The sequence below is a fragment of the Castanea sativa genome, chromosome 7 (assembly GCF_040712315.1).
Source record: "Castanea sativa cultivar Marrone di Chiusa Pesio chromosome 7, ASM4071231v1".
NCBI lineage: Eukaryota > Viridiplantae > Streptophyta > Magnoliopsida > Fagales > Fagaceae > Castanea > Castanea sativa.
In genome coordinates, this window is record NC_134019.1 from 26,053,817 (window position 1) to 26,079,573 (window position 25,757).

Consider the following 25,757-nt stretch of genomic DNA (forward strand, 5'->3'; position numbering starts at 1 on the left):
AGTTACTTTTATTTTAGTAATGTGATGTGTGAAAGAGAAAAGCTACTTTTAAAAAATAAAAATAAAAAACAATTACCAAACCGGTATGGTGTATACTGTATACATGAATTGGCGAGTTCCTATTTGGAAGGCTGCAACTTCTTAACTGCAACCCACTCTTTGTTGTTACCATGATGTCCAAAAGCACTTTTTGAAACCAAACAGTCCTAGATGTATATTCCTGCAGGATATATACTTTGTCCCTATGCTTTTGTCTTCTCAATTTTTTTTTTTTTTTTTTATATGTAAAGTGACAATTGAGTATGGCTAGAATCTTGAAATCAAGCATAGCAACTACAATCTGGTTTCAGCGGTAAAACTTTTAGTGTGCAAAATTATCTTGAATTTCGATTTTGTTTCTTCATGGAGTTCGATTAAGTCTTAAATTGAAATCACTTATCAAATGCTCGGGCAGTCGGGCTTTGTATCCGAGCGTATGGGGTGTTTGATAAAATGCGCGTGACAGAATATTGTAAGCTGAATTTCACTTGACTAAAGAATGTACTTACAAATCAATTTGAGAGATAAATTTTTTTTTTTTTTTTAAAAGATGTTCTTGATTTGGTTGCAGTAACACCAATGAAAACAAAAGCAAATTGAAAAACTCAGTCTACGAGTGACCCACAAGTTCACAACTCTACTATTGTTGATGATTCTATAGAAACCACTACTTTTACCCATAAGTATCTAAAATTCATGAATATTCTTTGTTTGTTTGGGCGGTCAGACTCAAGTGGTCTGGGCATCTAAAATTCACATGATGAACTTCATGAATGTCATTTCTTTGTTTGTGTGCTGTGTGCCTGCGTGCTGGTATGTGCGTGTGCATGTATGCTTTGATATGATAGTCTGCTCTTTATGTGGGGTTGAACTACACCTTATATCAGCTTAGATTTGTATAGTATAGATATCTGAATACATACTAAATTATTGAAATTTATATGGTATAGAGATCGGTATAGTATCGAAGTTATTTCAAGGACATTTGTTAAGGATCTTGCCATGTTAACACATATACTTAAAAACATTTTCTGTGTACTTAGAGAAATTTTATTGTTTATTTCTTCTATTAGAGAGACAAATAGGGGTAGACTACCTACCTACCAATCACCTCCTCTAAACCTCGCAAAAGATAAAAATAGTTATAATTCAGGTATGTATTAGAATGTCGATGGTTGCTTGTGGAGTATCTTTAGTCACCCTAAAACCTAGAGTGGTGGAAGAGTTGGCCTGTGTGTGTTGTACAGTTACATTGTAGTCTCCATGAAATAGTAAAACATCTACAAATCCTTTGTCATCTGCTGTGAATTCCTGAGCTTGACAATGTTTCCACTCATGAAGCAGCTTATCCACAACATCTCCAGCTGGAGTGTTTTTGAAGTTTGTATCTGCAAGGGGCATTTCCTTGAAATTAGCTGCTATTGGGCCTGCAAACATGACAATCCCTTTGACAGCAGGATGAGAATAAGCCTCTCTTAGTATATCCTCCAAGTGCTGGGCCTGTCCACAGCCAGTGTCAGCATCGAACTAAAATCTTACTTAAATAGTAGTAAGAATAAAATTAGTTGGTTTGAAACCATTAATTAGTTAACACATTATTGTAGTTGTAATTTTAATCCATTTTTACTTGGGTGAACCAAGACATTTTTGCATGAGTCTAATATTTTTTCTTTCTAAACTGGAATACCTGATCAGTGTCTTTGGCAACACCAACACTTACTTCGGTAAGCCATATGGGCAGTCCTGTGGCACCTAGAATGTCCAAAGAAGATCTCATGTAAGCAAGGTTTGGCTGGCCTGAACCAAAATTTCCTTGCAGGCCAATAGCTAGTAATATCTTCTCATTCCCTGGATATTGCAGAATCTCTTCTATTTTTTTCTTGTAGTTGGCCGGGCTTGCTTTCTCATCCCCACCATTTATGGTACCATACTCGTTCATGAACATATTTGTGTTAGGGTCAAGTTGGTAAGCCTTGGAATAGAATACTGCAGAAGCATTTTCACCAAGCTTATCCTCAAAATATCTAAAATGAAGATTCTCATTAACTACATCCCAAGCAATTAGCTGCCCTCTGTATCTTGACACCACTGAATTGATTCTTTTTTCTACAGCTTTCCGTAAATCATCAGAAGAAAGGGATTTGACCCAATTAGGCTGCTGCTTGGGATTGTCCCAAAATATGTTGTGACCTCTGATGGAAATGCCATTTTGTTTAGAAAATTTTACCATTGCATCTGGGACAGTATAGTTCTCTTGGCTTTGTATTTTCTCAGTGCTATACCACTTCATCTCATTAGTGAAAGTGGTAAATTTGAATCTCGATGCAAACCAGTTTTGATAATCAGTGCTTTCAAGAATACGGTAGTTCATACCACACCCAAAAGGAAAGTTTGATTTCAATTGCTTGATAGAGACTATAGCACCTTGCATTGCAGTTTTATTTGCATGAATTACCTTGAACCTCACCTTGCTCTTACGTACCTGCATGATTCAAATTTAACTAGAATTTTAAACACGATGGTGGAGTTCTAAAGTACTATTTAGATTGCTCATATTTGTAGCGTTTCTGATTATGTTTTTTATTCACTTAACAAAAAATTATAAATGTGAGGAATGGAATGTGAGCCTAATTTTCCTCATGGACTTGCTATATGTTTGGTCAATTGTGTGGCAAAAGAAAGGGAAGTTGAAGCATATTTGTACTTGATGTGAGGAATGGACAGCGAACCTATAATTACCTTGCTGATGCTTATGTCTTGGTGGGATTTCCATTGCTCCTTAGTGAATGGCTGTAATGATACATTATTCACCCATATATCCACTTTTGTGTTTTTGCTCTACATTGATGAAAATGATGCATGAGCATATATATTCAGTTCCAAAGAAAGCTAAATTAGTAAAATAAAGTTTAAAAGAAAAAAATTTATTGGAAAAACCAAACACAGGAGAAATATTTCACCTCGAAAAGGATCTCTACATGGGTTGAGAAATTTGCAACTATGCCACCTTTTAGCAGAGACCAACATCCATGCTCAGCAATCACCTTACCACCTCGAACCAGTTCATCAGCTGTTTTAAAGAGGACAGAAACTGTCTCTCTTCCTTCACTGATTTGAATCCAAGCTGAAAAATGTTCAACTTCAGTTGATTTTTTTAATAAAAATCTCTTAAAAAGAGCAAAAGATCGAATTACATACACAGTAATGCAATTGACTATTGATGTGCTTCAGTTTGCTTAGGGGACATTGCCATTTCATGGTCAGGATTTAATAGTTAATAAATAGTGTCACATTAATAGTTGATAAATAGTGTCACATTATTTAAAATCAATTATAGTTTTTATATAATTAAATTTAGATTTAGAATTTAAGACTAGATGATATCATGTACACACAGTTTGATTCATGAAGACTAAATATGGACCATGAAATTTATTTAATTCATTGCACTCACTATAAAATTTCCACAATAGAATCCATGTTACTCTGTCGTGAATTTCTTCACACAACGAAGATATTATTACCTGAAAAACTATAGAGCTTTCCTTTCTCAAGTAGAACCTTCTGAGATAAACTGTCTAGTGGGTGTGTTCTATTGTGTACTACAATGAAGCTGTTGCCTGCCTTTGAAATTCGTTCTTCAATTTCTCCTTGTCCGAACATGGTCCATCCCTCTAAGCTATGATTAAATTCTGGATTGACTATCATCCCTCCTCCATATTGAGCTCTCTGGGGCTCTACCAAGCACTGCTTTATCAAAATAGGGTCATCAATTATGAAATGCATTTTCTAATTGAATATGGATTTAACCAAATGCTTTTGCATATATACGAGCGAAAGAGTGCATGAAAGTCATGCCTCTAACTCTATTCTCACATAAATAAAATGAAATATAAAAGAAACTCTATCCCCAGACACAAATTTCTGGAATTCAAACATTTTTTTACAAATGAAAAAAAGCTCTTGTACACAGTGTGTTACACACACTTGAGTTTTTATAACTTAAAATCATGTTTTCAGTTATAATTAAAATAATAATAAAAAATGTGTGTGCACTGTGCAGTGTGAAATAGACACCCCCCCCAATTTACAAAATGGAAGGTTTCTTTTTTCTTGCCTTTGTTGTTGAGGAGTAATCGTAGGAGAAAGCACTGATATTCATCCCTGCATTAATTAGTTGAAATGAAAATGTTAGCCATCATTTATCGATAAGCTTTTTCTAGATTATCCTAATAAAATATAGTGGAGAAAAAAAATGGACATATTTATTATATATATATAAATCTTTGCACTAAAACAATTCTTACTCTAAAAACAATTTGTAGAAAGAAAGCGTATAGTATGTTTAATGATAACACTCAGAGAGAGAGAGAGAGAGAGAGAGACCTGAAAGCAGTAAAATGCATGAGAGCCATAAGTTGCAAGTTTCTGTGAAAAGCTTCATCTCTTCCATACAGAAACAACCTTTTGCTCAATTTGTAACACAGTAAGAAATAACAAACCAAATCCTGATATTGAAAGAAGTACGAGCGTTACATGTAAAACTAATAAAGAAAGTGAAAGCAAAGAAACAAGGAAATGTCGGTAGGATGTAGATGTAGTAAACACTAAACAACAATGTCAAACCAGAAAGCCAAAGACTCTGTACTATCACATACTGACAACCTACTTTACACTAATTACATACACACTGTAACATTGCGAATTTCCATGTTGACCCGTGAATCATCTTCACTGCTACTTTATATAGAGTTGTTCAACTAGCTTGCAAATAAGCCCATTCCCACATAAAGGTTCATATGTGTGTGTGGCTTACATAAATCACATGTTTTTAAGAAGAGAGAAATGTAATAAATTATTAAACATAGAATAAAGAATGATTCTTTGAGTAAATTCACAAGTATTTGATTATTTTAAATAACTTAAGCAAATAATAAATTTTTATATACTTGATTATGTGTGTAATTAAATTTGTTTTTATATTTTATTGTTTTTTTTTATTCAAAAGGCAACTAAACTTGAAAAAGAATGTTAAATTCCAAATCAATTGTACTATCTATCATATGAATTTTAGAAAAATAAATATTATGTATCAATTCTTTTTACATGAGTGTTCTACTTTATGCTCAGTCAATTGTATGGCTCATTCTTTTTCTCAATATAAAATATAAACACAACTTAAAATGAAAGAAATTTAGACACATAATTAATGCATTTATGAGTGTAAATTTGAATTTATTCAATTATGTGTTGTTTTATTAGTGCCAAATTTGCTTGTAATTCAACATTTAGAAACCCTGTATTTAGGTGGTAATAATGTAAGGGTTGTGTGTGAGATAATGTAAAGATTTGATCAAAAGTGTGCAATAAGAAGGTCACTCGTGACTGACTCACGAGTGATGATTCGCCAAAATGAAGCACACATGTGAAGCATGCAAAAAGATGAAAAGTCAAGCCAGCTGGATCACTGTAGGACAAAAAATACAGTCTGGCCTAGTCTGGTAACTAGCGACTGGAACTCGCGACTCATCCCAGTCGCGAGTGACTCACCAGTGCACCCTGTTTTGCTGAAAAGTGACTTTTCACATTCCATTTCATACCCTACTATAAATACCCTTATACCCACGAAATGTAGAGAGCTTCTAGATAGAATTTTGAGAGAGAAACTCTAGAGAAAAACAAGATTGATTCATCCACAATTTTATACACTTGATTCTCCAAATTCTTCTACTCTCACTCTCTCCATTATCATACTCATGAGAGGATTATAAACCAAATCCTTACCTCACCAAATTCAGAGTAGTGAGAAGGTACTTGGTGTTTGGGAAGCAGTTCAAGAGAGAACCAATTCATATTAGTTGATGTAATAGATTAATTGCGGGATCCGGAAAGCTAGAGAAGACAAGGTTCGGCATAACCTTGTTGGAGCAAGAAGCTTGGAGGGCTTAAGTGCATTGAGTAAATTAGGTTTGGAGGGTCTATTGCTATTATGTATCACAACTGATTTTCTAGTGGATCATTTACCGCTTGGAGGGCGGCGAAGAGGTTTTTCACCGAGTTTTTCGGTTTCCCCTTCAATAACATGTGTCGGTGTTATCTTTTGTTTGCATCTCTCTTTCCCTTACTCTTAACTTTTAATTTCTACTGGTTGTGATTAATTAATGGCTTAGAGTAGTTTGCTAATTTGAATATTGCTTATATTTCATATTCCGTACATATATTGTTTGAATATAAGCTTGTATTGGAAAATCTGTAATTTGAGGTCTAAACATTCACAAATGTTTTATACACTTAGTGAGTTTTCAATGAGATAATAAAGTGGAAAACTAAGATAATTGATTTCAATTTAACCATTAATACCGTTTGGAACTTTGTAATGTTGTGATTCAAAAAATTTTAGTCCTTTTCTTTCCTTAATGCACTGTCGCACTTCTTTTGTTTCTTTCGACTGGGAGATAAGAAACTGATTAGATTGTACGCTACACACAACAATATCAATATATATATATATATAAGTAGAGACCTCATGCTGTAAAGCATGAAGTTCTTCTAAATGGCACATTCTATACAAATATAATTGAAATATTCTCAAGTGTCACATTAAAGATAAGAACAACTTAAATACAGAATTTTGTTTCATTTGGTTTAACGTTTGAAGACTTTTCTAATTAACAAATAAATATTCTTTGTATCCTTTAATTCAATGTTTCAAGACTTTTCATTCCTCACATATACACACAAAACTTTTTGCATTTTTTTTTTTTTTGAGAAAAAAACTTTTTGCATTTTAATTCATCATTTTCACCTCTTACACTTCTACCCATTTATATATACCTACCCATAACCCTTCATGCCATCCCATATCAAATACATAGACAAAAAATGATGTCATTTATCTTTAATCTTTCAATGACACCTAACTAGCTCTAACATTGTTGTTTCATTTAATCCTAATCCATTTGAGTTGGTTACAACCAAGGAAAGGGAGTTTGCATTTTGTATTAAATAAAAGCGACAATTACGATTTTGATGTTAAGGTCGAACGTTGTGTATTTGTGGGTTTTGTAAATGATGTGATTGTTTGTGGGTGTCTGGGAATTGGGATATGTATTTTGTTTTAAAATTAAGGAAAAAGAGAAAGACACATTTTATATCAAATTTTATTCTATAATATTCCTCCAAATTTTTTTATATATTTAATTTCTCATTATTTCAATTGAATAATTATAATAGATATATGTATTCAATTTTTAATTGTTGCTTTTTATGATCAAGAGTTTGATTTACCTCTAGCACTTTTTTAACTAAACATTTCTTTTTGTTTTAAATAACAATGACAAGTGGTAGTAAGTTTTAATCTCCACTTTTTATTTAATTAGTGTGTGATGTAGCAGTTTCTCATTAAAACAAAAAGAGATTCCATTTAAAAAAGCACTAGAGGTAAGACAAACCCTATGATGAACTCATTTCTAATAAAGTTCTATAACAATTATGCTATAATATATATATATATATATAATATTTTCTAAAACCATCTTATATAAAATATTACAATATTATCCGTATATCGCATAGGTAAACATACTTGTTATTCCTAATGGGACAAAACACACTGTTTTGAACTTTGGATTGTGCCCAGCCATTTACGAAGTTAAACACATCTTTCCAATGATCAGACTGCATGTATCTACGGTAAATTTTGAAATTGTTGTATGAGTAGGACTACAGACACCGAATAAATACACTGAAAATTTCATACTCACTCTTATTACAAACTGAGAGAGATGGCGTCAAATCGGTTAAATAATCAATGATTTTAGACTTTCTCTAACATTTTTATTTATATATAAATTATTAGTTGAGAGAGGATAATTTGAACCTTGAACCCAGCCCCCTTGGCCCAAAAAAAAAAAAAAAAAAAAAAAAGGAAAAAAAAAATTGGGCCCCCCTACCCAAAAAAAAAAAGAATTTTTTTTAATGATTATATATATTTATTTTTAGAGTTGTGTCTCACTCTTCCAAAAACTTAGACTCCTCTTTTAATTAGCCTAACCCAATTAGCAACCACCTAACTCAAAAACTTATTAAAAAAAACAAAATTTTAAAATTAAAAATTCCAAGCATCACATTATTAGAATACTAGAATTAGGTGTTCTAAATGGTAAATATTTAGTATTTAGAACACCAAATACCAAAAACACTACTATACGAGACATTTCAAATGCTATATTAAAGTAGCAAAGTAAGTTATGGTTTCTAAATATATATATATATATATATATATATATATATATATATATATATATATATATATATATATATATATATATATATATATTTGCAACGATTGATGCTCTTAAGAAACAAAATTTTTTTTTTCTTTGGTTGTTAAATGATTGCATCTTAATATATTAAGAAACAATGATTTTGTGTATTGATTTTGGTTGATAGTTTCTTAGTACTACATGGATACTTATTTGGATTTTTTTTTCTTCTTATACTTCGACCCCCTTAACTTGAAAGCCTAGGTCCGCCCCTGCCTTGAATGTTTCTATTGAAAATACTAAAAAGTGTCAATTGAGTTACAAGACTTTTGACACTTAATAATAATTGATATTAAGTATTCACAATGTGATGCAACTTTTAGTAACAATATTGGGTAGGAGATATGATACATATATCTTATGCATGAAATATTTAATTAAGATAAAATTGTTGAGTTTTCTCAACAAAAAAAAAAAAAAAAAAAAGATGAAACTGTTGAGTGGCTTTATAGTTATTTTGCTTCTGGTGGGCATTTTTTTTCTTCCTCAAGAATGAGAAAGTTACGGCCTAACGGGATTTTAGTATCTGAGTTAGGCTTATTATTATTATTATATATTTTAATTAGCTTGCACATTTAAATGTCATGTAAGTTATACTAATTTTTTTAGGTAGCATAAAGCAAAGTGATTGGATATTGAAACAATTCATTCCTAAGAGCATCAATAACGAAGATGGCAAATTGCAAATGTAAGCTTATTATACAATCCAGGCCCAAAATGTCAGCTCCATTGAAAGGGGTAAAATGCAACTATTGTAAAAAAAAAAAAAAAAAAAAAAAAAAAAATTACAATTGAGCTACAGTGTCATTCTACATTTAGAATGCACTGTAGCTCAATTGTAAAACCAAATATTAATATTTTATTCTTTTTACTGTTTGCTTTATCTCCTCACTCTCTCACCAATACTCTCATCTCCTCTCTCTCTCTCTCTCTCTCTCTCTCTCTTTTTCTTTCTTCTTTTTCAGTTCATTCTCTCATTCAACTCTTCCCTCTCTCTCATCCCTGTCTTCCCTTTCCTTTCTTTTTTTTTTTTCTCTATTTTCCCTTGAATCAAGCCTCTGTGGGCCTCATATTTGGTGGAGCTCATGGTTTGATATGGCAGATTAGGGTGGTGCCGTGGTGGTGGATTGGGGTGGTGCCGTGCTCGCCATGGATCAGGGTGGTGCCGTGCTCATCGTGACTAAGCCGTCGTGGGTCTCAGGCTGGTGCCATGGTGGTGGATCAGGGTGGTGCCGAGCTCGCCGTGGATCGTGGGTCTCATGGGTTGGTGGCGCTCATGGGTTTGATGTGGAAGCAGATGTGGCAGGTCAGGTTGGTGCTGAGGTGGTGTATCGGTGGGTGGTGGATTGATTTGGGTTTGATGGGTTTACTGTTATGATTTGCTGGTGGATTAATTTGGGTTTGCTGGGTATGTTTAATGGATTTCTTGGCAATTTCCTCGATCGGTGGTGGTGGTTTTTGGCAATTTTTTGTGTTTCTTTCCCTCTTAGTGGTTGTTTCTTGTGGTTGTTGTTGGTGGTGAGTTTGGTTGTGGTGGTGGTTGCTGGCCGGTGGCGTGGTGGTGGCAAGGTGAATTTCTGGGTTTTTCTTTTTTGCAACAGGGTTTCTCTGAGAGGACTTGGTTATATATTTTAATGCGTAAATATATTATTTTAATGAGTAGAATAGGAAAATAGAAGATTGGATGTTGGGTGTAGTGAAAAATGGTATTGTATAATTGATAAAGTGGCTTTTTAGATGGTAAAATAGGATAGAATTGAAATAATGAATGCTGGTGCTCTAACATAGGTTAATTGTTAAAAACCGTAGTAATATGGGTTACACAGAGCAACTTACTGAAACTGGTTTTGTCTTAGTTGTAATTGTGGCAATATTTTCATATTATTAATGGTTAGTGAAACATTAATTTACACATAGGTTCACGATTATCTGTTAAATTAGTACCTCCCTATGCACAAAATGCTTAGAGGTCTAGGGGGAAAATGGCTCAAGCTGCAGGGTTAGCAGCATGTAAGGGTCGTCAATGGGCCTGGTCGGGCTGGCCCGGCCCATTTTTATTTGGCCCATGGGCACAATGGGCTGGGCATAATGGGCTATTAACTAGTTAACGGGCCGGGTCGGACTAGGCCGAAAGAGAAAACCTCAGCCCATGACCTTGCCCATAGGTAATGCCCATTTTGTCTTTAATGAGCTGGGATATCAAGTTGGGCTTAATGGATTACCCATGGGCTTGTGTTAGCATATTATTTTATTATTTTTATAAGGAAAAAATCAATTTTTTATACGGGAATAATCAATCTATTTTTTTAAATGAAAGAATTAAAGAATTTAATACTTATTTACAAATTTTTTTACAGTCAAATCTATTTAATTTTTTTGTTGATGGAAACCTATTTAATTTTTTTTTATTAAGGCTTTAAATTTTTTTTTTTTTTATCTTTAATAAAAAAAATGTCCAATGGTTAATTCAAATTTGCTAGACTACTAGAAAAATATATATTTAGTAAACTAAGTTTAGCACAATTACGTTGATTATCTTAGTGGTTGAGGGAGTTCTCTTAAGAAATTCCTCTATAATATCTCAAGATCAATCCTTCATACACTTCCTATATATTTTTGTTATGAATTATGAGTAATTGGGCTGGGCCAACGGTTAGGCCAACGGGCTGAGCAACGGCTTGGGCTACTGGGCTAGCCCACTGGGTACCCACTGGGCTAGTGGGCTACCCATGAGCCTCAATAACAACGGGTCGGGCTGCCCATTAGCCCAGTGAGCCGTCGGGTTTTTGGGTCGGGCTATAGGCCGTGGGCTATTTGATGACCCTTAGCTGCATGTTGTACTTATCTCTCAAAAAAAAAAAACACACCATATATTCTTGTACAATAATCACTACATGAACATACAATCTAGAAGGGTCTTTCCCATCCTGTAAAATGACTATTAAGTAAAAACTATAATAAGTTAATTGTAATAATTAAATTGAAAATTTAAATTTAGATGAGCACCGTCAACAGACTAAAGTAAAAACTTTACTTGATTTTGTTGGCATGGCTTCCACCAATTCTCCATTAGCTTCAAATAAGATATTAATTAAAGAAAAAAAAAGTATTTTATGTTGGGTATATATCAACAATTTATTTTTTGTGATAATGCAAAAGGACAATACACAGATCTAAGAAAAAATAATAACACAAATAGATGTACAATACAACAATAATAAACAAATACTGAATTTATATATAAAGAGAAATTTGTAAATAATTAAAAAATCACAGACCAGATGCGTAAAGAATGAATAAATCAGATCAAGTCTTGTGTTTGACACAATCTCCTTCAAGCAGATTTCACCCCTCACACAATCACTGTGATGCTTTGAGACTCACGGACATCTGCTTCCAAGGATAAAATGATCTACAACACAAAAACGAAGCACTCAAGGTCGTGCTCTGCGAATTACTCAATATCTCTTCCTCTCCCTTTGACATAGAATGAATGCACAAAAATTCTTACTGGAGAGTTTTTTCTGAAAGCAGTTTTTATGAATGAGGGACTATGCAAAATTATACGTTACTGAACAAGTACTCTATTTCAGTAATAACTGTTGTACACAGACTAACTGACTCAAAATTTAAAATAATAAAATATTATTATTTGGACAAGTAGACCCAGTCCACATATGCCAAAAGCCCAACTCATGAGCATATAAACTCATATATTATCGATTTCCTTTCCTATGTAGGACTCGGGATTTTTACTACTTTTAATAGCATCTTCAAGTGAACATAAAAATATCAATTTCTTATTCACTCCATGCTATTTTTCCAACATTTTAGTCACGTAAATTAAGAAAAAATACGCAAAATTTCAACTGCATCAAAGAAAAAATAGTTGAACACTTGAAAGAGACTGAAGAGGAATATTATTTCAGAGGTTTTTAACATCTTCATTCATGCTTGCTGCCATTGGCAACTTCTAGTTTTCACTATCGCCCATTTTCCATTGACCGATAGTTTTCACTAATTAAAGTGACCATGGCATCTCCATATATTGGAGGAATATTATATATATTTCAGTGGATTTTCACATCTTCATTAATTCATGCTATCTTGCTGCCATTGATATCTTCTAGTTTTCACTAATACCCATTTTCCAGTTTCCACTAAAAGTATCCATCTCTATTTGAGGAATAACGTCCTCTTCTTCTTTCACGTACTGATGTTAACGTGCTGATCATGTTTTTGCAAAAGTTCCATGGGGCACGGCATATATAGCACCAAAAGCGAAATAAATATGTTTTCTTTTGCGGAAACTTATTTCACTAATATATTTATTATATGAAAAATGATATGTCCATAATATTTTCACAACAAATCATAAGTGGCAGATTGTTACTAGTTGTTATTATTGGAACAAAAAAGTAATTTTCGTGTTAGGTTCAAATTTGAACCAATAACAACTAACCACCTACGATTTGTTGTAAAAATGTTATAGACGTAGCATCTCTCTTATTATATTATATACTCTTGCCAAACTTTATTTATTTATTTATTTTTTTAGGTAAACTCAAACTTTATTTCTATATATGGTTCATACCCGTACCTTCACGTTAGAAACTTTATTTTTCTCACTATTTATCTAATCTCCTTGTTTGTTATGTTATTTTATTGCCTAAAAGAAAACACGACAATAGTGCCCAATATTGAGCGATCTATTGATGTGAATATTAAATTTGACTGCCTCAAAGGACCAGAATCTAATCGTTAACTTGTCAAAATGCAATGTGTATTATGTTTACAAAAAGACCCCAACATTAATTATCACTAAATTATAAATATTAATTTGATATTTTATAAACTTATTTATATACTTGTATTGTTTAATATCAAGTTTATATAAATTTATTCTTGTAATACAAGTATACATATAAAAATATAATATTATATATATATATATATATTTAAATTAAACATTTTTCTCACATGAATACTCACAAACACATTATAATGTGAGCTTAAACTTAAACTTATTTTTTAAATAAGCTAACCATAAACAAGCTTTTCCCAACTTGGTTCGACTTTCTTTTTCTTTTTTTTTTTCTTTCTTTCTTCTTTTATTAATTTTATTTATATTTATTCTTTTATTAATTGTCCTATTTGTCTGATTTTTTATAGGAAAAAGAATAAACCCAAGTTTTTTTTCTCTCTCCTTATTTAATTTTTTGCATGTGAAATACTACGGGTCATACCAAACTAAAGTGATATAACTTGTCAAATTCAAAACAAATGTCAATATGTCATAGGTGATAGTGATAGGTACTGCGGCTTATTAAGCCAACAAATTCGAACCTATTCCATTAGCCAGGTCTTTTTACTAAATATTTTGATTGAAGCTATGAGATGTTCTGACCTCGCTAATGTCAGAATTTTTTCCCCAATTCTTAGAATCCTACCATAGGTGAATAAGAGTCTTTTGGCTTAATATTGCAGAATCTCGAGTTTATTTGTGTTATAGGTATTGTTCCAAGTTATTTAAGAAATTAAGGAAAGACAGTGAATTTCGGCAACGGTGTAGCCGAAATTCTAACAAAAGTATGAGAGAGAAATAGAAAAAGGTGGGGAGAGAAAATTTTGAATTTCAGTAATGAGATTACTGAAATTCCTGCTAAACAAATTGCTGCCCAAGCGAGTGAGTGCTCGAAATGCTAGGAGAGTGCCTGAAGCAGGGAAACCAATGGGGGCAATGCCATTGCCGAAATAGAGGGGGGGGGAAATTTTTGTGCAATTGATTTGTGGCAATGCCATTGCCGAAAATGGGGGGAAAAAAAGAGAATTGTGGCAACCAAGTTGCTGAAAATGGAGGGAAAAAAAAAAAAACCAATTGTGGCAACCAAGTTGCCGAAAATGGGAGGAGAGAGAGAGAGATGTCCGGATAAAAAAAAATTATGGAAGAAGTCAATCACCTCACTTCAAATACCAAATATGTGTACACATTTCTTATTTTTGCAAAGGTCTTACGGTTAGTAGTATAAAGTGATATGTATACTATCTAGGCATAGTATATTTTGCTACAATGATGCATAAATAATGATAATACTTTAATATATTTTTAATAAACAACCATGCCATATTGATAGTTATTTCCATGATGGGGTACATGAAGTTTTTGTTGTGTTCCACAACATGGAGGATGCATATTTACTCGTTGAGGGTACTTTCGTGCTTGCACAAGACTTTTCCCCATGTGCCTTGGCTGTGTTCCAATATCAAAATGTTTGATAATTACCACTTTCATCACTTTCATTATCTGATGACACCTCCGTATCTTCTGCATCTTCCCTACTGTCCTCATTTGAGGCATCTTCTTCAGAGTCTGTTACAGAGGCCTCTTCCTCAGAGTTCGGAGCACATGCCCATGTATTTGGTGGTGTGCAAAAATCACCCACATGAAGGGATGGTTGGGAAGGTTGTTCATAGCTAAACTGGCTATCTTGGTCATAATTGTATTGCCTAAAATAGGATGGAGGTGGCGATGGATGATAAGAGGGAGGTGTTGAACTAGGCTGGGGATAATGGTTATAGTTAAACAAACCCTCAAATCCTTATCCTATGGAAGTGGATAATCCAATCTGTTGATATAAAGACATGCAATACTCGTTAACATTAATTGGATTATACTCATTAAAGGTGGTAGGCTCATTACGGGCAGATGTGGATGGCCCAACTTAGGTAGAGGTGGATAGTCCAGCTTCTTCATTTCTGCATTGTCTACGCTGTCTTCCTTGGTGCCTCTGTCGTCGCCCAAAGTGTGTCACCCTCTCAGTAGGGATGGAGGAAATTATGCTTCCATTGATAACTTCACTCGATTAAAGCCCTCTACTATTGCCGAAAGGACTTGTTGTGCAATCAGGTTAGTCCTCTCTTAGTTTGCAACAGCCAAAGTTAACATATTATTAATTTCCGTTTGCTGCCACATAAAAAGAAAAAAATTATTAGTGCAGTATTATTGAAAAAGCTAAAATAATAATTTATTATCAATATTAGTGCAATATTTTGTTTATGTAAATAATTTGTTATCAATATTAGTGCAGTATTGAAAATGCTAAAATAATAACCTGGTACATATGGGCAGCCGCCTCTGATGTCGTGAATAAGTGACCATGTTGTTGGTACCATGTTGTGTAGTCCACACCTACATGAAAATTATCGTCCCCAACTACATTTTGAGCTCGCTGGTTCCAAAGTCGGTAGTATTGTGCATGCTGTCTAAGCCAATCAACACCAGACTTTCCTGTCAACTTTACACAATACATGGATTTATCAAAATTGTCAGTAGGCCACTTTAGACATCTTTGCAACAACCCAAATTGTTGCATGACTCTTTCTGGATGGTAATACTCAATAATTTGGAAACATAGCAATGACCCTATTGTAAGCCATATATGTTTTTCAGCAAGACACCATAGATGCAAATAATCATTGTATGGTGTCCAAACAACCTGCGATTTTAATTACAATAACTATGTTATAATCGATCAAGACAATAATATAACTAGTAAATTAACCATTGATGCATTGTGACAACATATATTACATGTTCATTATTATGTGTGTCGTGATTAGAACGGTACGCACGTAGAACATACATTGGTGTGTGAGTAAACGTTCTCTTGGTATCCCACCTATACATAATTAATGATTGCCACTGATTTTAGGGTTTGTAAGTATCAAGGATAAACGCTACAGTATACAATATTGTATAGAAATAGAAAGTAAATATTATACCTGCAACTGTATGGGTTGTCACCATTTAAATTTACTGGAATTATTGGAATTTGGGTCAAATATGGAAGATGCTCCCACGCCAATAATTGTAATATGAAAACAGGACCTACAACCTCCGTGCTTTTTTTAATAGCAACAGTACACAGCTCTTTATAAAGGAAAGCAAGTGTGGCACTACCCGAGCTATATTCCCCAGCTACACCAAAGTCTTCTAACAGCTTGAGAAAGCAGTAATGCAGTCTACTTTGGCTCTTATTTCCAAATAGTAAAGCCAAAACCTGGAACATGTATGCCCTAGCATACTGTTGGGTTGTTACAACATTGGCACCCTCTGGTAGGTTTGAGAATGTATTCCTTACCCATGTTATTTTAAAGCCACCATATGCCAATGCATTTTTAGGTGGTGTCACTCTAAGTAAATTCTGACAAACTGTTCTCCATTCCAAATTAGTGGACTCGCACACTACATTTCCATCAATAAGCAATCTTGTAATGATTGCTATATCTTGTAGAGTGATCGATATTTCACAATTAGGTAGGTGAAATGTATGGAGTGATCGACATTTCACAATTAGGTAGGTGAAGTGATAAGACTCCAGTCAATATCTATATGTGGTAGGCGGGTAACACGGTGTAGTCTACATTAATGCAAATATGGGGTGATATGCTCGCCTAACTGCCGCCGAAGGGGGGGGGGGGAGGGGTGCAAACGGTTGGGGTCGCACTCGCAAGGTGGAAACCTGAATTTTTTTTTAAATGTACAATGTTATATTGCTAATGTAGAAATTATTTTCATGTAAATTGAATAATTGTAGATATTATTAGGATATTAATAAATTTTGATCTCGCAACGTACACTGCCTTCCATTGCATCATTAGAGATGTGATATTGTTGTTGGGTTAGCAGAGAATGATCGAATGATCTAGGCTCCATTTCAAATATATCCTACATTAAATGCTACAATGAGTTAAACCATGCAACATCCATTAACTCTATATTAGTAGGAAATTTTCTATAAACTAAATTAACCATTTTTTTGGACTGAGATAACCTCTATGACATTAATGAATTGAAAATAAAGTACTATTAAGATCTTGGTCAACCCTAAATTAAATAGAATATAAGAAATTAATCATAATCATACTCATACTCATACTCATAATTGGAATGGAATCAACCCTAATTATTTTATTTTTAAATTCATACACACATAATATAAAGTATAGTGTAAGTGAAGATGCGTTTTCACAGTATCTTTAATATATATACACTGATATTAAAAAATTACAATATCTGAAGATACATTTTTTTACAAACCATCTATATAAAAAATTACAAACTAAGAAAATAATTTCCAATTAAATTAGGGGGCCGAGAAGCTTACTACAATTGCGATACGAAGTGAAGGAATGTGGGAATTATAGAGTGATACTTGCAAGAAAAGAAAGAAAGAACAAAAAAAAAACATAATCAGATAATCATAAATATCTTCTAAAAACAAAAGAACAATAATAAAAAATAATAACATTAATATAACCATATATAATATTTACAATATATTAGCGTATAATATTTATAAAGCATATAATTAATTTTTATACCAACAAAACTTTAAAGAAAAAGAAACACAAATGTACGATTTATTGTACTAAATAAAAATAATACACATACATATCTTTATTATAAACCAACAAACATATTATGCAATATATTTTTTCCAAGTAATAGATGTAATAATTGATAATAACAAAGTAAATTTGATTATAAAAAGATCACAATAATAAAATTGTTGTGGTCATATACTAATAATAACAATAAATAATATTAAATAATTTCAAAATTAACAAAACACATACATAAATTTAATTAGAGAGTTGAGATACCACAATTGTGATACCAACAGAAAGAGTGAGAATTATAGAGTGATACTTGCAACAAAAAAAAAAACACAATTAGATAATAATAAATCAACACAAAATAACAACAATACTAAAAATGTTTGTAGTCCTAACCATAAAAAATTCATTAATCTAAAATTTGAATAAAAACAACAATAATCATAATCATAATCGCATACAAACAATATTAACCACAACAATACATAATATTTTACAATGTATTAGCTTCTAATATTTACAAAGCATATATTTATACAATAATAATAAATCTGTTAATTTCTAGAGCTGTAAGTTTTTTAATAAGCAAAGCAAAAAAACTTACATTAACCCAAAACTTACAATCCTTAGTTGTGCACACTGAAGCAAAGCAAAATAGTAACTGAGAGGAGATGCAAAGTAGAAGAGTAACTTTGTGATGAGACTTCAAGAAGGGCACTTGTCTTTTATTAGGAAAAGGACAAATAAAAAGATAAAAAAGAATCTCTTGTTACAGAGAGGATGAATAAAAAGTCAAAAAGAATCTCTGAAGATAGATTTTAGGCGTGATATGGTTTTATTAGGAATGATCAATGGAATCTATTCCAGGCAGAAAATAAAAATGGGAGGAAGAGGTGAATTGATTAGTTGATTGACTCCTCACAGATACTTTTACAATATGAAATAAAAGAACATGACATACACACAAACCAAGTAAAAAAAAACTACTGAAAGATAAGAATATGTTTACTATTTTTTTTATTCGGACAACATTTTCACAACAAATTATAAGTGATAGGTTGTTACTGATTGTTATTGTTGGGGCAAAAAAGTAATCTTAGCGTTAGGTTCAAATTTGAACCAGCAACAACTAACCATTTGTTGTAAAAATGTTGTGAACGTACTTTTTTTTCCTTTCTATTTGGGCAATGCCATTGCCGCAAATCCATTCCTACAAAAAAAAAAAAATTTCCTTTTATTTCGACAATGCCATTGCCACCATTGGTTTTCTCTCTTTTTTTTCCCCCCATTTTCGGCAATGGCATTGCCACAAATCAATTGCACAATTTTTTTCCCCTCTATTTCGGCAATGCCATTGCCACAATTGGTTTCTCCCCCCCCCCTTATTTTCGGCAATGACATTGTCACAAATCAATTGCACAAAAAAAAATTTTCCCTCTATTTCAGCAATGGCATTGCCATAATTGGTTTCCCTACTTCAGGCACTCACACTTCGGGTGCAGCAATTTGGGTAGCAAGAATTTCGGTAATCTCATTACCGAAATTCAAAATTTTTTTTCTCCACCTTTTTCTATTTCTCTCTCATACTTTTGTTAGAATTTCGGCAACACTGTTGCCGAAATTCACTCTCTTTCCTCAATTCCCCAAATAACTTGGAATAGTACCTATAATGCAAATAAACTCAAGATTTCGCAATATTCAGCCAAAAGACTCGGTGAATAATGCTATCGTGGATTTGAAATCAAATGGAAGTTCAAATCACATAATATTTTCATCAATTTCTGACTAGATATAAAGATTTGGAGTTTGGAGAGTTACTAGTTAGCTCACTTCTCAAAACCAAAAAAGCAAAGAATAAATACCTGTGGCCTGTTGGTGTCATGAGTGGAATTCTAACTAAAAAGTCACAGGTTCAAGGTCCGGTACATGAATCTGAAACTATGGATTTTCCTCAAAATGAAAATACCTCTCTTTTCCCGGAATCCATTTTTTATCCCTCACTAGCAATAATTCCTTTTTATGTTATAGAGTTCAAAAATCCATTTATCAGATTCTATTCTATTAAACCAATCCCCAGTTATCATTATACTGTTTCACATTTTATACCTCTTAATACATGGTCCCTCCATATCTACCTCAAATCACTAAATGGATGTGAAAATACAGACCTGGGACTGGGATCCTATTGCTATTATATAGTATACTGGTGACATCAGTTTTGCAGACTTGAAGGTTGTGAGAGTCAGATTTGCCCTTTTCTTCAACTTCAAGGGTATGGTTTGACAAATTCGGCCCGATAAATTAACACAGATATATCATAGCCCTTGAGCCAACAGTGTTTAGAGGTTCTTATGAGAGTACTGATGTTAACAATAAAAAAAACCAAATCTTCTCTGGTATAGAAGATAGAGAGTTAAAATGGCATAAGTAAAACCCTGAACACAACATAACAGCAAGCACCATTACCTTAGAACGAAAATCATAAGCCAGTTTATGAGTTAACCCTTCTATGTATAGTGATATTGCTAGAACTTGTGTAAAAAAGATCAAAGTATCCTTATGGATGTATGATTAACACTAAAATCTCCCTTCTGAGTCAACATGACAGAAGCCAGAACATTAACTTCCATGCTTTTAGACTGATGTATGGTATTGGTGCATGGTAAGTTTCGCATATATGGATGTACGTAGAAAAGCTATTACTTAAATAATTGACGATAAGAAGTTTCAGACAAGCAATTACATCATATTGCTTAAATTCATGTACAAAAAAAGAAAACAAACTTCCAGATTGATTCAATAAAGGAAAAAAGAAGAAAAGGAAGAATAAGAATTTGGTTGGCAGCTTAGCATTAATTAATTTATCAATGAAATAATGCAACAGATACTATTACAAACAAACCTCTGTTGCAGTTGTATGGTAAAAAAAAAAAAAAACTTAGAAAGCCAGGAGGGGAGAGCCACCATCTTGTTATGCCTCTAGGTACCCCTTCTCCTCCAGGTAAGAAACCACTTTTTCAGCCATTACACATGGGGAAGCACCATCTCCTCCTTTATGTTCTAATACTATCTGTGGAAGAAAACATTCCCATATAAAATTTCCCTTAAAACAACAAAAATTGATAGATATAAGACTTAAAACATAAGAAATAGCAAAACTTCTTTCACAAAGTATTATAAATACTTGTTATTATTGAAGTTATTATCTTCTTTTTATAATTATAGTTAAACAAGCATCAATGCCTGCAGTTGCACATACAACTGAATAAAACTAACACAGCATGAATATTGTTACAGTTTCATTGTTTACATTTAGAAAGTCTAAAGTAATTCCTAGGACCTGCTAGCACACAATTTTATTTGAGTTTAAAAACAGCACCAAGAATTATTCTTCCTAGTTTCCTTAAAAATCAGAAGAGAGTACACCGTAAGAACTCTTGTTAGAGACACATTCAAGCATATGTGTTTGTATTTACATCTCTTCATGTTGAAGCGTATCAAACGTGTTCTGCTTTCTCAAGAAAGTATACATACCTCGCAGTTTAATGGCTGCTCATATGGGTCATCGATCCCAGTAAAGCCTGCAATTTTTTTTAACTAATATCAGATTTTAACAATTAATAACAGACTAAAAGCCTAAAAATGGCCTGCATGGTACAGTTATTGACCACATCTCTTTATATGTTTTTTGATAAGTGACCACAAATTCTCTTTTGACCACAGATTCTTGTAAAAATGAAGAATGAAAGAGTCCCCTACTTCTTGTGGGTTCTAATATCAAATGCATAGTTGCACAAGTAAATTATTTTCACAATATAGCCCCTCTAAAAATATAAGTTAAGACAATCATTATTTAATCCACTAGGCCCGGTCAAAGACTCAAAGCTGCTCATTAGCTATTAAATTACTGTAAAACTTCAAAGGGTGATTTAGTACAGTTTTCATAAAATCGAATGCACTCAACTATAGTTCCTCTTAGATCTAAATGACTGATAATGTGTTTTATTCTTTGGGGACTCATCCCACTAACCAAATAGCTTTTCTGTTACCCACATGCATATACCATTCAAGTGAGAAGATCCATAGCAACAAGACCAAGTGAGAGGCAAAAATATTTCACTTTCCCTCATTGGTTGTAAAACACCAGATGGTTGGGGCCTGGTAACATAAAAAATTCCAAAACTCTTCACTACATAAACTTTCCAGGGTTCAAGTATATTATCCTCAAGTGAATGACAAAGATGGCTAAAAATAATAAGAATAAGAATAATACCAGGATTCATAAACATTTGTGCAGATATCTGGTATCAATATACGATGCACCATGTCAATACTAATATATATAGAAACATCTTGACTTTTCAATTGGTCTCCCTTCATCTCTTCCAGACGCCAAAACTAAACCTCCTTAATTTTCTCAGGATTTAAGTTCCAATTTTTTTTTTTTAAAATAAACATAATTGTGAGGATTTTGTCATTGTGAGGCCCTACAGTCTTTGCAGGCTTTCATCACATGACTCTATCTCTTTTCTCTCTCTTTGCTTCCTAATTTTCTCCTCCCTTTGCTCAACTACCTTATCACAGATGTTTAGCTAGTCCATAATTACATCAGAATAATTTCTTTAGGATATAATTAGGCACAAGTTGCTCAATCTCAAGAGGATTAAAATTAAAATTTAAAAATGAAAAAGCAGTATTATGCAGGCAGTCAAAATTCAATAGCCATTAATCAATTAAAATTAGAAAGGATTTTTACAGTTACCTTTGATCTTTCCAGCACGTGCAAGCTTATAGAGGCCCTTTGAGTCTCTTGCCTCACAAACTTGGAGGGGCACATCCATAAAAACCTGTTATATTAAGCATTTTCTAGTTTGAGTAAAAAATAAGAGTGTAGTTTTCATTTTGATTTTGTAGTTTTACTAGAGTTCATTTACAGAAAATAACTGGAATAAAACTTCTGGCTCAAAGTTCAAGAGCAGCCATAAACATGAGAGGCACCAACCTCAATAAAATCCCCTTCTGGTAATAGCGCACGACATGCATCCCGATCCCTTCTGTAGGGAGAAATCAAACTGGCAATGCAAATAACTCCAGCATCTGCAAACAGCTTTGCTACCTCTCCTGAAATTAATATATAAAATTCATTATCCAACAACTGGAAGAAAGAAATAGCCACTAGAGCAAGAGTTACCAATCCTCCGTATGTTCTCTGCACGATCTTCTGCTTTAAAACCAAGGTCACGATTCAGGCCATGCCTCACATTGTCCCCATCAAGAATATAACACATCTTACCCCTCTGATGCAAGAACTGACTCAAAGCACACGCCACAGTGCTCTTCCCTACAAGATACATACCAAAAGATAATAGGGAAGAACAAAGCTAAATATATAAATCTCATACAATGAATACTTTCAAGCTTCAACATAACATGGTAAAGTGGCAATAAGAATCCAAATGTCTTATAATAGCATGACTCAGAACTAAACTTACTGAGAGCTCTAAAAAGTCAAAAATGAAAAGTTGAAGATTTAAAATTTAAAAGAAGAAAATCCCCAAGACCAAGCATAATGCTCACCAACAAACTAATCTTATCGTCAGAACATGTAAAGTTAAAAGGAAAAAAATATATAAGAATGATGAAGATGTTAACACTTACAAGGTTAGAACACAACAACATAAATTACATTTAATCACCTATTCTACCAGGCTGACTATACACTAAGCCACTTCGCATAATAAGAGAAGCGAGAGTCATTCCGCAATGGATCAAATAAACCATAGAGATATTCTTCTAAGTTCAATTACATAGTTAAAAATTATCATTCATCATCACCTACAAGGACATTATCCTTCATTATAATTTGGCAAATAAACCAACACAACATCGTATGAATTCATAAAAAACCCTAAGATGCACACAAAGCACTTTTATCATAGCCAAAATAAACAACATTTGTCAACACAAAAATGACAACATCAAACCTGAACCGCTGAGACCCGTGATCCATATAACACAACCTTTCTGTTTGAGTAATCTTTGTCTATCAATTTTTCCAACCGAACAATCCTGCCACTTAATGTTGGTCGATTTTCCGACCGTAGATAACTGGCTTCGGTTTTGCCCTAATAAGAAAAACACAAAAAACATTGACCATTTCAATCCAAAACTACTTGCTACACATGTGCCCACATTAGAGCTTAATTCACAGCAAAAAAATAAAATAAAATCTTTCTCCCTTACTTTCTCAACAACCAAACATTCCACAAAAGCAAACTCATAGCCAAATTAAAATCAATCAAAATCATCACACACCCAGAAAACAAGTTTCAATTTTTCATGATTTTTGCTATGAAAATTTGATAATAAAAATAAGTAATGGTTCAAAATTATTTTAATTTCAATGACAAAAACAAAAATAAAAATAAAAATGAGAAACAAATTGCCCACATTGACCATTTCAATCCAAAACTACTTGCTACACACACATGGCCACATTAGAGCTTAATTCACAGTAAAAAAAATCTCTCTCCCTTACTTTCTCAACAACCAAACATTCCTCAAAAGCAAACTCACAGCCAAATTAAAATCAATCAAAATCATCACACACCCAGAAAACAATTAAATTTTTCATGCTTTTCGCTATGAAAAATTTATAACAAAAATAAGTAATGGTTCAAAATTATGTTAATTTCAATTTTTAAAATTAAAAAAAAAATGAAAACCCAAACTTTCTCATCAACCCAACAGGAAGCCACCCAAAAAAAAAAGCCAACAGAGAAATGGGAAAATTAAATAATTACCAGCGTGGCCATTGTTGAACTTGTCGTCGAAATCGTCGACTTTTTCGTTCACAATGACGGTTTTCCTCGACCCCTCGACGGCCTGAATTCGCAAATTGCCCCTCGATTTCAAGTAAATTACGGAAGCGCCATTGGGCACAGATACGATCCCTAGCTTTGGCAGCGACGACAAGAACTTAGACCCCGTCGACGCAACAAGCCCTGGCGTAGGCGTTTTTGGTTTCCCTCCAATGGCACCAGCGATCATATCTCATACACTTATAACAAAATAATATAATATAATTTTTGTTTTTACAATAATAACAAGTAGTACTATTTATATGTGAAAAAAAAAATATATATATATATATATATACACTCCTATATATTTGTGAGAATTAAAAATAGTTTGGGAAATTTTGGGGGTTAAGAGAGAGAACTGAGAAATTTAATGGTGGTGATGCTTTTTGGAATTTGGCGATGTTGGTCGGTATAGCTAGAAATCTAAACGGTGATAATAAATGTGACCGTTGGTTTTTGAAATGTGCATGAAATTAATTTACTATTTCTCTTTATAATAATATAGTCTATACCAAAGTCAAAGTTGCTCTCACGATGTGTTTTGTTTGTCTAATTATATTACGTGCAGATAGAGAGAGAAAGGCAGCAATTTTTGTTTGGATGTAAAAAAAATTTGGGCCGAAGAAATGAACGATCTACTCTTATTAGAGTGTTTGTTAATGGACAATTTTAGTTAGTACAACTTTTGTGAGAAATATAAATAGTTGTCAAAAAATATATTTTACTAAATTTTTTTTTATAAATTAACACTCTTAAGACATTCCTTAACTTTCTCAATAAAAAAAATATGTATATATATATATATAAAATACATATTTTTTTTAAACAATATTTTAGTGAAAATCAGGAAAGGAACTAGGGGCAAAGGGGGGCAACTACCCCCTAACTCCTCCTAAAAAAATCTCATATATGCTAGAATTTAGGAAGTAATAACCCTATTTAGTAGGAAATGATTTGATCCTCTTGACACGGAAGAAAAACAAAACGAAAGGCAGTCCTCTAGAAGAAAACCACCCTGATACCCGAAAGCACTTACTTAGCAAAAAGCCCAAAAGATAACGATACTTTTGTGTTTATCATTTTGTAATTTTTTTATTCTTTTTTTTGTTTCAAGTGCATTTAAATTGATAGT

General features: G+C 32.9%; 2 protein-coding genes across 3 annotated transcripts; both read right to left on the bottom strand.

Moving 5' to 3' along the window:
* Positions 1 to 1,059: 1,059 nt before the first annotated feature.
* Positions 1,060 to 4,754, bottom strand: LOC142642717 (endo-1,4-beta-xylanase 5-like). Of its 2 annotated transcripts, none has more exons than XM_075817127.1 (7): positions 4,426 to 4,754; positions 4,157 to 4,203; positions 3,564 to 3,786; positions 3,000 to 3,163; positions 2,779 to 2,877; positions 1,760 to 2,521; positions 1,060 to 1,539 (listed from the first exon to the last, which is right to left on the bottom strand). In XM_075817127.1, the coding sequence occupies exons 1-7, from the start codon at positions 4,490 to 4,492 to the stop codon at positions 1,189 to 1,191; spliced, it is 1,713 nt and encodes a 570-aa protein (XP_075673242.1). In that variant the 5' UTR covers positions 4,493 to 4,754; the 3' UTR covers positions 1,060 to 1,188. The 2 variants fall into 2 exon arrangements, with proteins under 2 accessions (XP_075673242.1, XP_075673241.1); XM_075817126.1 differs by having other exon boundaries at positions 1,727 to 2,521.
* Positions 4,755 to 20,487: 15,733 nt separating this feature from the next.
* On the bottom strand, positions 20,488 to 25,054 carry LOC142642499 (adenylyl-sulfate kinase 3-like). Its single transcript, XM_075816864.1, has 7 exons — positions 24,566 to 25,054; positions 23,747 to 23,887; positions 22,954 to 23,103; positions 22,765 to 22,883; positions 22,525 to 22,609; positions 21,297 to 21,343; positions 20,488 to 20,832 (listed from the first exon to the last, which is right to left on the bottom strand). Exons 1-7 carry the CDS (start codon positions 24,810 to 24,812, stop codon positions 20,734 to 20,736), a joined length of 888 nt encoding a protein of 295 aa, XP_075672979.1. The 5' UTR covers positions 24,813 to 25,054; the 3' UTR covers positions 20,488 to 20,733.
* Between the last annotated feature and the right edge of the window lie 703 nt (positions 25,055 to 25,757).